Below are 16785 nucleotides of genomic sequence, written 5' to 3'. Positions count from 1 at the left end.
CTGTGAGTTCGTCACTTGATGAGTGGCAACTAGGGGCACTGTTTGAATTCCTTGATGATATCCAGGATGGCCAAGGGGCTTTCCAATCCCATTGCCGTCGTCATTTAAAGGATTTTGAGGGATAAACAGCCAAGATTCAGATACTTTCTGCTCAACTATCATTAACCAGGAATGGAGTTCCTCAAAGTTGTGACATGTCCCAAGGCCCTGCAACAACTGATCATTATAGACAGGCCAGTTAGGGAGATCCTTAGGAAAATCTGTACCACAACTGGAGCTTTCTGGCATTATATTAATTTGCTGTCCACTAGGAGACACAGGTGGGTGGGACAGTTCAGAGAAATGGGGCAGTACAGGAGAAAAACACTGTGAGGGAGAGACAGTGGCTCTGAGAACGTTGTTCATATCACTATTGAGATGTTTATTGTTCCATAGCAGCTCTGAAAGAAGACACTGTTCCTTTTGAAGCATCTCTCTTCTCTTAGCACTTGAGGCTAAAACCTCCGAAAAACGCTTGCCACTCCCTTGATATTCCTTCGATTGCAAAGGTGAGTAATATGCAAATTGGACTACCCCTTCAAGGAAGACTTTTTCCTTTGAGTTGGTGTGACCAATCAATTTGTAAACCACCTGGATACCATTCTTTAGGGTGGTTAGAATTAACCAGGGAGAGGGACACCAGCTTGTGTGCTTGAACTACAGCTACTGTAACTGAAGTGACTCCATTTTGTTTGCGGGAAAATCATGGCGGGTACGTTGTGTAAGTTTCGATGTCAATGCAGATTTTTTTTATTGATCTAAACTGACCTGTATGGGGCACGTACAGTTTCTACATGACACCAGGACATCAAAAAACACAACCGAAATGTGCAAACTTTAAGAGGATCTCGTGGGTACAGCCCAAATTACCCTGGGTGCTATGCTAGACCCTGGCATAGTGGAATATCTGGTGTGTCACTTGAAACACAATGATACAATGATATACCCATTGATTTGGAAAACTGTGCTGAAAAATCACCAGTTGGTCCAATATGTTTGCAGAATTTTGTCTGGGTGGGCAGCTGACCTCCATCACTAGGTGCAGTTCATTGGCTATTGTAGGGCAAAAGAAACGCAGAAACATTGTTACATGATGTGTGAGATGTATATAGAAGTAATGTTGAAAGAATTGGCAGATATAGCAATGGAATTTTAAAACACACAACATTTGAGCTGAAAAAGACAGTGGCCCTCATTACGACCCTTGCGGAAAGGGGAAAACGATGGCGGAAATGCAATACCGCCATCGAATAGCACTCGGTGCGACTATGACCCGTCACCGCAAAGTACGAAGCCATTAGCGACACCGTAGTGAACGCCAACGCTAACTGCACTAAGCACGCGCGCGCGCGCCATGCCAAACCGCAAACACCACCATGGTGCAACGGTACGCCAATTCCGACCCTAGCGGACATGTACCTAACGCCATCAGGCATGGCGGAATGGACCATTCCGCCATGGCGAGAAGTACGGCATAGCGAATCAACCGTAAACGGCCCCACTGAGTGCCTGTACACCGCTCCCTGCCCACAAAGTACAACTCCCTGTAGGTGCAAAGAAGTCACAATGCAACCATTGAAATGTACAAAGCACCCATGCATGCCAACGAACAAAAGCAACACAAGAGGTGCCAATGGGAGCTGCAGGGCACAGATGGCACGAATACAGAAGCCATCCCAATGGACATGACCACAGTCCCCCACCAAGAAACGCACGCAAACACAGGCACCTGTGCCCAGCAACATTCCGAAAATCACATCATTCCACCAGTCCACCTGGCTGACCGCCATCTGTTACACAAAACCCAATCCCCCGCCCCTGAGCATGACAACATTCAAACTGTCATATTGGCAGCCCCCATCCCTGACCTCACGGGCTCAGTAGGCAAACGCGCCCAGTACAGTACCACGCAACTAAACCCCGAAGCAGGAACCCAATGCAGATCTCCTCACAATACATCGCCCCACAAATAGGCACATGCCACATCACTTGCAACAAAAAACGCTACACGGGCCAAATCAGATTAGAAATTTAATGCACAACAAAATCACCAAGGCCATACAGCCATCAGGCCACGAACTCCAAAACACATTTCACCATTGTGGGCTGCATCCGCAAGAAATGACCAGCCACTACTTGTGTGACGCCCTGTTCCATCATGGTACACAGAGCCACATTCACGTACGAAAAGGCAACATGGAAGCGCACACAACCGCAGGGCCGTCCCAATGTGGAGGCACTAGTCCAGCTGAAAGGCCGAAATGTTGCTCCGAGCCACCAGTACTGCGTAAGGGCATGTGGGCCACTGGCGATCGTCCCATAAGATCGTAATGCTGCTCCACCGATTAACACGAAGCAGCAGGTGTCGGGAGTAAAATCCATCTGCAGGAGTGGCATACAGATGGCAGTGGCAAAAGGGGAGGAGATACCTGTCAACCAAAAGAAAAGAACAAGAACAGAATGGCCATCAGAACTACATTCGAACAACTCACTTCAATGAGCACACGAAATCCACAGCCATATGCATGCTAGCCCACTCCAAAGGATCATCACCACCCCAAAGCCACTTGCGACTCATAACCATCTATACCTAGGTGTAAACACCATCACGAACGAGTGTACCTGTGCATGCGTCTGCCATAACAGAATCCATCAGATGGGAATGCCAACGTGCATGGACACAAGTGTCTGAGTGCGCGTCGAGACAGGGAGGGCTCAACAAGGCCAGATAGACGATGGTCCCACTATGGCAGCCCTGCATCACATAGCGTAGGGGAGGCGGATAGATCCCAAGAAGCCCTGTACAAGGCAAACTCTGCATCAAATCACCTGCCCATGCATCCATTCATCATTCCCTCATCCCGGGATCAAAACGCCTGAATAATTACTCACATGACATTAGAAACATCCATTGAGTCTGTGCGTAATGCAGCCTGCTAAATCCACAGTGCCCCAGCCCGTAAATCCAGTGTTGTGAAGTAACATGTATTTGGGAATGCCCGGCCTCATCGCCCACGTAGCTATTGCGCATCCCAAACTATTCATATCAATCATTGCTCCCTCGCCATGGGCCCTGTCTCAAGGACATAGAACAATAGAACGTTATATTTGCAGTCAGACCTGTGGGCATCTCCTCGCCGCTAGCTGGAAACCGAAAGCGCCGCCCTTCGAATTCCTCATTTGCAACATCACGTCGAGAAGGCATCTGTGGCCGTTTGAAATCACTAATTATTCCATCTAGTGCGGCTGTGTGTGAAAATGGCAACTGCCTTCACCCACAAATGGGAAGCCACGCCCGTCGTTGCAACTCGGTACAGTGATGCATGAGGGCCCACCGTTACTCGAGTACTACGTTCCACTGACCCTTCACAAGTCCGTTCGCGACTGCACAGACAGTATGGGAAACAATGGGACCACAGCAGAATGAACATATCAACCAATCTTACACGGCCATCGGGTACAAATACATGAATGCAATAGCAAGATACAATTACCCGATTTGCAGCGTTGTGCGCGGGACATGCTCGGCCAAAGGGGAGAGCAGTTTGCACAGGTGGAATGAATCACCACAGGTGGAGGCCATACAGCCTGGAAACACATAAATTGCACACCCAGTCTCCTCCCACAACCACACCGAAATGCTACCGGCAGGACTCGCGATGTTGGCCCTGGGGGACCTGATAGCACTGCAAGTGCTCCGACTCCAAGAAGAAGACGAACAACAACTACAACCAGCCGCACGGAGGAGACGCAGGAGGAGGAGGAGGCCAAGGCAGGGCCAGCAAGGCCCAGCAGCACAGCCACTACCACCACGCAGGCAGCCCGCAATCCCACGCCTCCGAGCACATCCGTTCAACCTCACTGATGAGCAGATCCACACCCTCTACCGTCTGGACCGGGACACCATAGCCGCCATTGTGGACATGACACAGGCTGACCTAGTCAGCATGATAGATAGCCCAACCGCCATCCCACCCCTACTGAAGGTGGTGTCTGTACTACACTTCCTGGCCACAGGCACCTACCAGCACACATTCGGACAGTTGCATGGCATTTCTCAGCCACTGTTCTCACGGACACTATTGCAAGTGCTCGATGCCCTCCTGCAGCACGCAGACGACTACATCTCTCTACCACGCTCGGAGCAGGAAATTACCAACACAAAAGTGGGATTCCATGCACTTGCCGGCATACCGGGTTGCATTGGTGCCATCGACTGCACCCATGTAGAATTGGTCGTCCCACATGCCATGGAGGCCCAGTACCGCAACCGAAAACAATTTCATTCCCTGAATGTACAAATGGTGTGTGACTCCAACAGGATCATTACGCATTGTTGTGCCCGATTCCCTGGATCAACCCATGATTCCATGGTCTTGAGGAACTCTACCATACCACGCTACATGGAGCGACACGCAGGGAACAGATCCTGGCTACTCGGTGAGTCTCATTGCATGCATGATGATGTGGGGTATGTGATTTGGCAATGTACTGGCAGGAAGGGGGGGGGGGTGTGCGTACGTATCAATGGCATTCCACATCCTACGTTTCTCGTCCACATACAGGTGATGCTGGATATCCACTGAAGAGATGGCTCCTCACACCAGTCCGGAACCCACGGGACCAGCATGAGGAGGACTACAACCATGCCCACTCACGTACCCGTGTAGTCATAGAACAGGCATTCGGGCTACTGAAGACTCGTTTCCGCTGCCTCAGCAGGTCTGGCGGGGCACTCCTGTACCGCCATGAGAAGGTTGCAAAGATGGTGATGGCATGTGTCATGCTCCACAACATGTGCGTACGTAGAAATGTGCCCATGCCCCCTGACGCAGAACTGCAAGCACCGGATGATGGTCATGATGAGGGTGGGGATGTGGCAGCACCTCAAGGAGTCTGCGAGGCACCGGAGGGCCGTGACATTCGTCAGCATCTCATTGATGTATGCTTCTAGCACTCATGCCTGGTGGCTGATACATGGACACGGGACACGTGGCACTGTGTGTGTCTGGGACATGCACAATATGGACTGTACGCCTATGATGGCCTAGTACACAAAGATCAATGTCCACACATCTCATTGGTTGATCGTGCAAGGTTTATGGCATATGTGATATCATGTTGAACACCCTATCGACCCGCCACCCAAGTGAGCCCAACACACCCCCTCCACCCTCCTACCTCCCCCCCGAACACCAGTGTCCAAAGATGCTCATTGTCAGTGGGCTGTCGCTATTGCATGCCCCCTCTGCGGGTATCAGGGGCACCCCTGCCTGTGGAGCGCCGGGTCCTCCCAGATGTACGTTGGGGGCTGCCCTGGACGGAACTTGCAACGGATGATGTGTCTGCCTGCTCACGTCCATGCATGTCCCTAAGGGTTTGCGAGAGCTCAGTGAGCACACGGCGCACTGCGGCAAGTTCGGCACATACGTCTTTGGACGTCGCATGCAGTTCCCCCCTCAGGCTCTCGGTGCTTCTCTCAATTTGTGACCTTAGCGTCTCTGTGCCTCTCTCCATTTCTGCCCTAAGTGTCTCAGTTGATGTTTCTATGTCTGCCTTGGTGCCCCCACATTCATCGGCATGGTCCTTGAGGAGTGTGGCCAGTTGCTGCTGTTGTTCGATCAACTGGTCGAGGGACTGTTGCCTCTGCTGGGCCATGGACATTTGCGGGGGTGTCGCAGAGGGGCTGTTGTCCTCATGTTGCCTTGCCACAGGGCTTGGGGGGGATGGCCAGTCGTCGCCTTGTGGGTGCCCCTGCGTGGTATCCTCATGTTGTACGGGATGGGACAGACAGGGGGATTGGGACAGGTCATGGATGGATCTGACTTCGGCATCCCCGTTTTCTGTGTCCGAGCATGCTGCCATCAATGGGGTGTCACCTATGGTGCTGCTGCCACCAGAGGCAGTGCCTTCTGTGGCATCCATTGGGGGGACCTGTGGTGGTGGTGTTGTGGGCATGCTGGCTGCTGGGGTGCCTGTTGATGTTCCCTCCTCTGTGCTGCCACCTGATTTGTGCTGCTGCCGTGTCTTGATGCGTGCAGCTGAGGTGGAGGGTCTCTGGCCGTTGGTCTTGGCCCTCTTTGCAGGTGTGCTGGTAGGGGTGTCCTGTAGCTCGTCGTTTGGATCGGACCCTGTGGTGGAGTAAAGGAGGGCGAGGGTTATTGATGGATCTGTGGGAATTGGAATGGCATTGTATCACATGCATTGGGGTGGTACCTGAGGGTGATTTGGGTCGGGCCCTTGGAGGTGCTTTGATTTGTGTGTGGAGTGAGGGTGCAGTTGTTTGGCAGCCTGCAGTTAGGGGGTGCCTGCTGCACGTGTAGTGCGTGTTTTAGGGGTTTTTAATTATTTATTTATTTATTGTGGTTTTTAACGTGCGCTATCAGGCCGATGTGTGTGGACGTTCTCCTGGACATGTGTTTCTGTTGCACTATGTGGACGCATGGTACTTCACATGGATGGACTGTGTGGATTGTTATATCTGGCCCACCTACCTGAATCTTCGGATGTCTGCACTCCTTTCTCCATCCCTCCGACTCCCTCTATGCTCTCCATTCCGATGGTGGAGGCACAGATTTCTTCCCAGGGGGTCAACTTGATGGGTGATTCAGGCCCTCCCCCGGTGGCTGTGGCAATGTTGCGGTTGGCAGAGAGTATGCTGCGGACGCGTATCCGCAGGTCGTCCCATCGCTTGCGGCATTGCTGCGGGGTGCGGGGTGCGGTCCCCACCGCACTTACCCGCTGTGCCACCAGAGCCCATATGGCCTTCTTGTTTGCAAGTGCCGTCCTGGTCATTTGCGTGGAGAAGACGACGGCAGCATTCTCCTGGAGGGTCTCTGTTAGCACGGTGAGTTCCTCACGGGAGAAGTGGACCTGCCGCTTGCGGTCGCACGCTTTCTTCGCTACTTTTCCCATTTTTCTTGGTTTCGCTAGGGTGGTTGACGGGGTGGGGTGTGTCTCAGGGTAGTGTTTTTAGTGGTTGTGTGGTTTTAGTGTATTTATAGGTGTACGCCGGGATGTTTCCCGTTCCGGCCCCGTGTTTTAACTTCCGTTTCCGTATATTTCCGGCCACCGTACTTTCCGGTAGGCGCACACTGCGGTGACCGCTAAGAGGGGTGGCGGTATTGCACCTGGGGCGCCGTACGGCGGCGGTGTGGGCCGTTTTGGGGTCATTTCCGCCATCGCGGACTTTGATCTTCCGCCATGCCGTGGTGCTCGTGCTCGATGGGTCGGAATGGGCCGCACTTTGCTCCTTCGTGCAATGGCGGAAACGCTATTTACGCTGTGGCGGTCCGGTCAGTCGCTTTCCGCAAGGGTCGTAATGAGGGCCAGTGTAATATTTTAATGTTTACCTGAGACAGATACGTTGTTATGTTTAAATTATGGGCACTGAAGGGGGAGCGCATCAAACATTGATGGGAAGCGCTCAAATCATATTTTAAGAAAAATAGCAGGAAGGAAGGATATGTGTTGGGATGCACTTACAGCGCCCCAGACAGGTAAAAAGGTTCAGGCTGAGAAAAACCCATTAGCACAAAGAACAATGTGTAAAGGTTGAGTTTTGCGCCGCAGAAGGTTGTAGTTAGGTTTTGACACCCAGTAGATACCCACACAGAGCGACACAGGAGGAGCAACACATTTATTGATGTTACATTTGCACAAGTCGTAGATAGGGCACCGTTATAGACCCTGTGTTTAGCTGTAGCATATGAAGTTATGTTCTTTAGTGAGGTATGAAAGAGAGCTGGAGTAAGTGGGAGATGGAGTTAGAAAGGTATTGTGGTAAGAGTGAGGTCAGCGTTTCGACATCGCAGGAGTGCTGCAATATTGGATTTGAAGGTCTAGTACACAAAGGGCCTCATGACGAGTTTGGCGGTCTGAAAATAAAGGAGCTGGTAGCAACGTACCGGCACCCTTTCCCGACCGCAAACTATAAGTATGCTTGTAGGGGCTTGAACTAGGTCAGGCCTGCCAGTAGTTTTGGCCCCTCCCGGCAGGCTTTTTACTGAAGCACTGGCACCGTTACAATTGGTGACGGTGCTTCAGGTTTCCCGTTCCTATGGAACTCATTTGGAATGGGAAATAACCTTACTGCCGCACCAGGGTGTCAGGCACTGGTAACAGTGTTACGAGGTTACCGTCAACCTCGTAATGAGGGCCAATGTGTGAAATAAAGGCCTTGATGTGGAGCAGCAGATCTATTTAGCTTAGTCTGAAGGCACATCCTTTTCAATCCCTCATGAAAGAAGCCGAGGTCAGACTCAATTCCGGTGCACAGATACACACTAATTGTATCCAGCTGCAGAGCCTAAAAGAGGTGGAAACAGAATGTTAGCTATGGGAAGGGCCAATAGGAATGCGCCCTTCGATGGACAAATTCATGAGAATAGGGCACAAGGTTTTGTGATGCCAATAAGCCAGGCTCGGATTTAGAGCACTACTGCCTTAACCTAAGAAGCGTTCACCCCATTTGAACTACAATTGGACGCATAGCCAAAGCAAATAAATCCCTGAAATTCAGGCTCAAGAGCGCTGCCCTGGCCACATTATTACTGGACATCTGGGGCTCTAAGGAAAAAAGGGGGGAGCCGTGCCTGGAACGTTCTGTGAGTCGGACAAGAAAGAGAAGAGGTGATGCAAGTAACTTCAGTACAAGGTCGGAAGGACAGCTTGTGTGCGCCGCAGTGTCTGGTATAATGAGAAGGCCCATTGTCTTATCAAAGCAGAGTTGGCCTCACCAGTTTGTTTTGAATGTGTCTGGGTCGGAGGGGTGCACATCACGTGAGGGTCAAAATGTATTAGTGTATCTGTCGACCAATCATATGCCAGGAGTCAATAGTGATGATTTAGTGGGCCGCGTGGAAAGGGGAATGGGTTTAGATGAGGTGTTGGCAATCAGTCTAGGGAATAAAGGGGGGCATTAGCATGTTCGGGGGGCGTAGTTCGGTTCTACGGGACCATCTGAGACCTTTTTGCATGTAATAAAACCTTGTTTTCTCTTGCAAAGCTGTGCGGTGGTTCATTAGCCTGTTGGAGTATTTTAATCACACAGGTTTTGGTACAAGTCTTTCTTTACCTATAAATTAACACCCCATTGGGAAAACTGCCACTGAACTCTGACCCTGATGCATTAACTATAAATAATGGAATCTTACCCTCTTGCATTTACTGCGAATAACATGCTCTTGCCCCCCTGAATTAACTGGGAATAATGGCATTGTGCCGTGCTGCATGGACTGGGAATAATGAGATCATGCCCTCCTGCCTTAACTGGGAATGGCGTGATATTGCCCTCCAGCTTTAAATGGAATAACAGGATCTTGCCCTCCTGCATTAGTTGGGAAGAATGAGGTCTTGCCCTGCTGCATTAAATTGGCATAATTAGAAGTGCCCCCCTAATGGGCAGTAAAAGACTTTGTAAATACTAACAAGTCTCACAAATGTTTCTGGCTGAAAGTTTTTATCAAATCCATCATTTTCCCCAGTGCAGGGAATGTGCCGGAATAAGATAGAGTGGACCAGGCCCTGCTGCCTCCACCTGCAGACTGCTCTCAGGAGGCACAGAGGCTCTAGTCTTCTGAAAGAAGTCTGCTCCTTACATTGCACCACACTGCAGGCAAAATTAAGGCACACTCACATATATAGGTCCTGCAATTTACAGACATCTCTTTGTTAGGGTGAATATGGTGACCAATCAAAACAGAAGAGTCCATTATTCATTAAAAGGGCTTCTTACTGAATCACTATAAGACATGTTTAAGAATCAAAATTGTGGCTATTATGATGTACCCACAATGCTCTTTGCTTTTATGCAAATCGCTAGGATTGGGTTCTATCTGTCAGCATCCTGGCCGGGGCCACGCCCCTTGGCCCCGCCCCCTCCTCACATCCCCACCCCCGCACTGATTCGCCCCTCTCCGCTGAACCCCCTTTACCTTGCAGCTGCAGCAGGAAGCACTTGAGTCTCGTTTCCCACTCTGCAGGCATGAGCCCCGGGTCTCTTGCCCACATGCGCAGAGTGTAATCTCCCGCCTCCCCCCGGGTGATGAGGGACAGCTCCAGGCTCCCACCGGGGAGGACTCTGCAGGCGGGCGTGTACCTGCACGGAGTGATGCCACTCGGGTTCCACTCTGCAGCCACAGTCCTGGTGTCATTCCTCCTCCACCAGATAAAGTGACACCCTTCAAGGCAGAAGGCCCGCTCCGAGGCTGTGACCCGCAGCAGGGCCGAGCCCCCGGGGGCCGCATATACAGCTGCGGTTCCATTACACTCCTCTTCTGCAGAGGAGGGACCTGCAGAAGACACAGAGAGGGAAAGAGAAGGAGAAACACATCAGACGTCACGTGATTACAATCCCTATCCCTGAAATGTGCCTGTCCTTGAGCAGCAGCAGAGGAAGACTTCAGGGCGGAACAGAGAATGTTATCATGAATAGCCCCAGGACTGCAGCCGCACACACAAGTGCACACATGTCACTATTTACATGTCACTCAAAGGGCATGGCGGATAATGAGGGCGCGGGGAGGCTGAGGTACCCCCATTGCCTGGGCAGCCACAGCATCCCTCCCTGGCTTCCATCCATGCCTCTGGGCACTGAGGGCCAGCGTCTGAAAGATGCAATTATTAGCTTAATGCCTTGGGTGGCACAGCGCCCCCTGAGGCAGGAGGGTGTATGGCAAGGAGGGAAGAGCAAACAAGAGCGACTCTAGCACAACAATACCCCAAAATCACGAGCATCCATAGCATCCTCATTCCTACATCAGTGCTACTTGGCATATACCTGTAATGCTCCCCCTTGAGGCCAATGGTGGAAGTGCAGAAAGGGAACTAATGGTACTCTGCGGCCAAGAAGCAGGGAGTGGGATGGCAGGAGCAGTGGGAGTGAGATGGGAAGGGGATTAACCTATGACTTGCCATCCTCATTCATACATCAGTGCTAATTGGCATCCACCTGTAATGCCCCCCCTTAAGGCCAGTGGTGGAAGTGCAGAAAGGGAACTAGTGGTACTCTGCAGCCAAGAAGCAAGGAGTGGCATAGCGAGAGCAGTGGGAGTGAGGTGGAGGAGGAGCTTAACCTATGTTTTGCCATCCTCATTCATACATCAGTGCTACCTAGCATCTACCTGTAATGCCCCCCCTTGAGGCCAGTGCTGGAAGTGCAGAAAGGGAACTACGGGTACTCTGCGGCCAAGAAGCAGGGAGTGGGATGGCAGGAGCAGTGGGGTGAAGTGGTGAGGGGCTTAACCTATGGCTTGCCATCCTCATTCATACATCAGTGCTACTTGGCATATACCTGTAATGCCCCCCCTTGAGGCCAGTGCTGGAAGTGCAGAAAGGGAACTACGGGTACTCTGCGGCCAAGAAGCAGGGAGTGGGATGGCTGGAATGATGGGGGAGGCGGGGGAGCGTGAGGGCAAGACGGGGCTTAACCTATCATTTGTCATCTTCATTCATACATCAGTGCTTCTTGACATCTACCTGTAATACTCCCCCTTGAGGCCGGTGATGGAAGTGCAGAAAGAGATCTAGTTGTACTATACAGCCAAGAAGCAGGGAGTTGGATGGCTGGAGTGATGGGGGAGAGGTGGTGGAGCGTGAGGACAGGACGGGGCTTAACCTATGGTTTGACATCTTCATCTGACCCTTCTTGCATTGTGCATAGTAGACATTACCTGGAATAACACAAGCATTGACAAGCCAATAGTTTTGACATTTGTAGTTGTTTATTGCATTTTATATTTAGCATGGAGGGGCAGAGTGAAGAATAACAGCACAGGGAGGAAAAAGGTACAACATGGGAGAATGAAGGGCAGCGCTGGGGTGTGAGGGAAGCAATGTGGGGGAGGAATAAAAAATACATGGCAACAGAAGGCAGAATAAAAAAAAAAAACAATACATGAAAGGTAGGCCAGCAACAGTGGTGAGTGTTTTAAGTTGGATGCGTTCATGGATGGGCAGCCAGTGAGTGTTCCTTCTGGTCGCTGAGATGTGGGACTTTTTAGGTATATTCAGTGCTGCTCTCAGTGCGTTGTTTTGGATCACCTATAGTTTATTGATATTCTGGAGCTTGGTGCTCGCATACATAGCATTGCAATAGTCTAGTCTAGTCAATATGAGGGCTCTAGCTAGAGTACCACAGCTGTCAGGTGATAAGAATGGTCTACAGGCATTAATGAGCTTAGATGTGTAAGCTGCGGCTGATGCAGTGGCGTTAACTTGTCGAGTTAAGGTTAAGGTGGAGTCCAAGTAAAAACCGAGGGTTTTCACTTCTTTTGACAGCTTGATAGTGTTGCCATCTATATTAAATGATTCGAAGGAGTTAGATAGTTTATTGAGACGGTGTTGGGATCCTATGAGGACAAGTTCCGTCTTATCATCGTTGAGGCACAACTCATGTATGGCCATCTAGGCCTGGATGGTTTGATAGATTTTGTTCAGGGATTCAGAGCCAATGTCGTGGGAGGCGGTGATGAGTAAGAGGATTTGGGTGTCATCTGCATAATTAGTGTAGGTGACACCCAGTTTGTCAATTCGGTCAGATAATTGCTTTGTGAATATGTTGTATAGAGTCGGGAAGACACACAAACCTTGAAGTACTCCATACGTGACCGGTACAGGTACAGCCGCAGAGAGCAGTGAGAAAACTCTCATAGTGCTATTCGTTAGGAAGGATTGTATCCATTGGATAGCTTTGGGTGAGAAGTGGGCTGATGAACACTGCAGAGAGGTCTAACAAGAGGAGGAGAGCTAGGTTCCCATTATTTTTCAGCTCATCCATTTGTATTTTAAGGTCAAGTAGTGCTGTTCCCGTCCCGTGTCTTGGGCTAAAGCCAGATTGTGGAGTGTCGAGGAGATTATTAGTTTCCAGATGGTTTTGAATCTGCAGATAAGCTGCTCTATCCTCAATATTTAAGAGAAATGGTACTGTGGTTATGAGTCAGTAGTTGGTCAGTGTATTGGAGTCTAGTGTAGGTTTTTTTTAAAAGAAGAAGGACCCAAGCATCTTTGAGATTCGATGGGACAGAGCCACTTTCGGATGTGTTGATTAATCTAGTGATGTAGTCGGGCAGTTCAGATGCACAGTCTTTAATCAGTGAGGCTGGACAGATGTCACCCTGACATCTTGAGGGTTTGAGGCTGGCAATGATTTTTTCAGTTTCAATGTTAGAGATGGGTGAGAATTCAAATAGCACATCTAATTTGCAAGAGATGGGGCTAGGTATCGTTTGAGGCTGATGTTATTGGTTTCTATTTTAGTTTGGAGAAGGACCATTTTGTCAATTAGGGCTTTTTTGAATACCACCCAGTGGAGATATACGTTATAGACCCGACTATTTGATGCCCATGTATACATTTTCATCTTCCCCTCTGCTCGGGACATACGCCCTACTAGAGCCTGTACATATGTTGTCCCCTGTGTAATTTGTATAATTTGTATATATTTTACCTGTATGTAATCCGTAACTGACTGTCTATGCCCTGTATATAATTTTCTCTGCATGTAATCTGCAACCTGTAACTTAAACCTTGCATATCCTGTACTGCTGCGCCCGGCTACCTTCGGATTGGTGCGCATTATAAGTGAATTAAACAAACAAACAAACAAAAACAAACAAACCGGAGCACCAGCTCTCGTCTTTGATGCAGATTTCTCGTGGTGTGACTGAGGACTCAAGTTCTCTCAGGATGGCGAAGAGTTCCTTGGACTCTGGTTTAGCGTTTGCGATTCTCTCGTTGTACGTGGCACTTTTAGTGTGAAGGATTGCCTGATTGTAGTTTTTCTAGGCTTTGGAAAAGCTCTTTTGTCACGTAACGTCGGGAATTCTTTCCGCTTGGATTCCGCTGCTCTTTTCATATTTCGCAGGGCTTTCAGGTTAGGTGTGTACCAAGTGTTGAGGTGGGCTAGTGGTTTAGCTTTACGTAGAGCAAGAGGCACTACTTTGTCAATAGCTGTTTGGAGAGTTTGATTGTAAAGGCCCACCAAGTCTGAAGAGTCTTCAGTTTGCAGGTTATAGATTGCTGTGATGGGTGAAGCAGAGGGAGGATATCGTTTACTGTAATAGTACGTGAGTTTCTGAATGGTGCAGCGGGAGCCTGCGATGGAGTGGAATCAACTCCTGAGTTCTTAGCTATGTTAAAAGTGATTATTGATTTTTAAATGTTTTATTGGCATATTGGTAAAAGACATTCACGTTACAAGAGGTCCATTATGCAGCAGTACCAATTTTAAATAATAACCATCAAACAAACAAAAAACAAACAAACAAACAAAACAAGCGATTCTCGTTACAGTCTTGGCATGTGAAACATGAGAGCAAGGGGATGTTGCCTCATCCGGGGTGCCGTTCTTGCCCTTCTTGTGGGCAACCCCTCCAGTTCACGCATGGTGGGGGTGGGCACTTTGCCACCCAGGCGTGGGGGTAGTGCTCATCATGGTGTGCAGTTCGTTCATGGAAGCTTGTCGTCGGAAGGGTGAAACATTTCCCATACTAGTGCTTTCAAAATGCCATAGCCAAAGCAAAAGCAGCCACATACAATACTAGAATCGACAATTCCCAATCGCACTCAAAAGAGCTATTCGCCATCTTCAACGAGCTGGTCGTACCTCCCACATCCAAACATCAAACAGTCAAAGACGAGAAATGGTGTAATGACATCCAGAAAGCCATGCTTGACAAACTAGATTTACTCCAAAAGAAAATCAAAGCCAACCTTGACAATCCACCCAAGCCCCCTCACAAAACGCTAGCCACCCCGAACTCTAAACCTCCTACACAACATAATAGCAACCTTCCACCGCCATTCACCTTTAGAAAGGTAACCGCACCTGAGGTCTTAAACATTATGAAACAAATAAAACCATCACTCTGCAAAGGAGACATCTGTCCAGCAAACATAATCAAAGACTGCGCTGAGTCCCTAGCGCCGTTCATCGCAACCTTCATCAATGCATCATTTGCCACTGGCTCAGTTCCCTCCTCACTTAAAGAAGCTTGGGTTCGCCCACTGGTGAAAAAGCCCACACTAGATCCAGACTCCCCTAACAACTACAGGCCCATCAGAACAGTGCCATTTCTGCTGAAAATCCTGGATAAGGCTGCCTATCTACAGATACAAGCCTACCTCGAATCCCAAAGCATCCTAAGCAAGAGACAGTCCGGTTTTCGCCCACGCCACGGCACAGAGTCTGCGCTACTCGACCTGAAAAACCAACTCCTAAAAAATATGGATAAAGGCAAATGTGCCATCCTCTTACTCCTTGACCTGTCGGCTGCGTTTGACCTAGTCGACCACAAAACTCTAAAGACACACCACACCAATATAGCTCACTTCTCTACCGAAGCCACAACATGGATCTCATCCTTCCTGGAAGGCAGAGCTATGCGAGTCTACTCAGACCAAGCATCAGCCACCCCCTCCCCCATCAACTGCGGAGTACCAGAAGGCTCCTGCACCTCCCCCACACTATATAACCTATTTAAACTCCCTCTATTCAATGACTTAGAAGAATTCGGCATAACGTTCACCAATTATGCCGACGACACTCAAATTCTTCTCCCTCTAACTGGCGATTACAAACAAGATCTAAAAGCCCTACAACACACATATGCCATCATCCAGGCCTGGATGGCGGCCAATGGCCTCTGTCTCATTGGAGACAAGACAGAGATCCTACTGGTGGGCCCCAAAACATCCCTTAGCAAACTTGACGGCAAATATAGCACCTTCCTAATTGAGAACCTGGTCATCCTGGTCTCTTCTGCTGTAAAAACTCTGGGAGTCTATCTAGATTCCACCCTCTCCATGGATAGACATGCCAGCTACATCTCATCCTCAGCAGCCTTAACAACCAAAATAATTAATGCAGTAAAACCTCACCTATCCACTACAAACTGCCTCAACATAGCCAGGGCCACCATAGATGCCAAATTGGACTATTGCAACGTCCTCCTATTAGGCACCTCTGCTAAAAACATTAATAGACTCCAAATCACACAGAACAACGGCTTGAGAGCTGCCCTCAATATTCCGAAGAGGGAACATATCTCCCTAGCAAGACAAAATGCCCACTGGCTCCCAGTCAAAGAGCGCATCCAGTTCAAGACCCTAACCATTACCCACAGATGCATATCCCATTCTGCCCCTAGCTACCTCACTGATCGGATACAATCAGTCCAAAGAACCAGGCCCAAAAGGGACCTGTACGCGAACCAACTCTTAGTCCCTAATTTCAACAGAGTTAAAGCTGGCGGCTCGAGCTTCGAAGTCCTAGCACCAAAAGCATGGAACTCCCTACCACCCAAATTGAGAGCGGAAACATCCCTCAGTGCCTTTAGAAAAGCTCTGAAAACCACGTTGTTTAAGTGAACTCTACTACAATGCAAATAATTTCTGTATACTGCTATACCAAACTGCACTGTCCCATGTAACATCGTACCTTCAACCATGTCTGTAACCATGTCCACTGCCTTTCATGTTATTCGCCTGTGTTAAGTAAACCTTCTTGTAACAGCGCCACGATGCCTGTGGGCAGCTGTGCCTCTAAAAATGCAAATAAATTTAAAAAAAAAATAACTCCATACAAACACTCCCCTATGCATTTCACTATTCTTACTCTCTGCTCTACACCATCACACAATTTGAGTGCACATACGAACACTTCCTCACGGACACCTCATAATTCTAATAAAATGCAGCTATATCCCATGACAAACCGGCCTAGCTGCTCACATAAGTGTCCTACAG

General features: G+C 49.3%; 1 protein-coding gene across 1 annotated transcript in view; it reads right to left on the bottom strand.

Moving 5' to 3' along the window:
• LOC138562543 (uncharacterized) overlaps nucleotides 1-16785 on the bottom strand; it is a 1073810-nt gene that overhangs the window by 243942 nt on the left and 813083 nt on the right. The window contains exon 3 of the mRNA XM_069642783.1: nucleotides 9975-10331. Within this exon, the coding sequence (XP_069498884.1) occupies nucleotides 9975-10331 (357 nt within the window). The remainder of the gene's footprint in view (nucleotides 1-9974; nucleotides 10332-16785) is intronic.

The sequence above is a fragment of the Ambystoma mexicanum genome, unplaced genomic scaffold (genome assembly GCF_040938575.1).
Source record: "Ambystoma mexicanum isolate Mex_15411 unplaced genomic scaffold, UKY_AmexF1_1 Mex_scaf64, whole genome shotgun sequence".
NCBI classification, from domain to species: domain Eukaryota; kingdom Metazoa; phylum Chordata; class Amphibia; order Caudata; family Ambystomatidae; genus Ambystoma; species Ambystoma mexicanum.
Note: the sequence above shows the minus strand (reverse complement) of the source record. Positions and strands in the feature narration are given on the sequence as shown.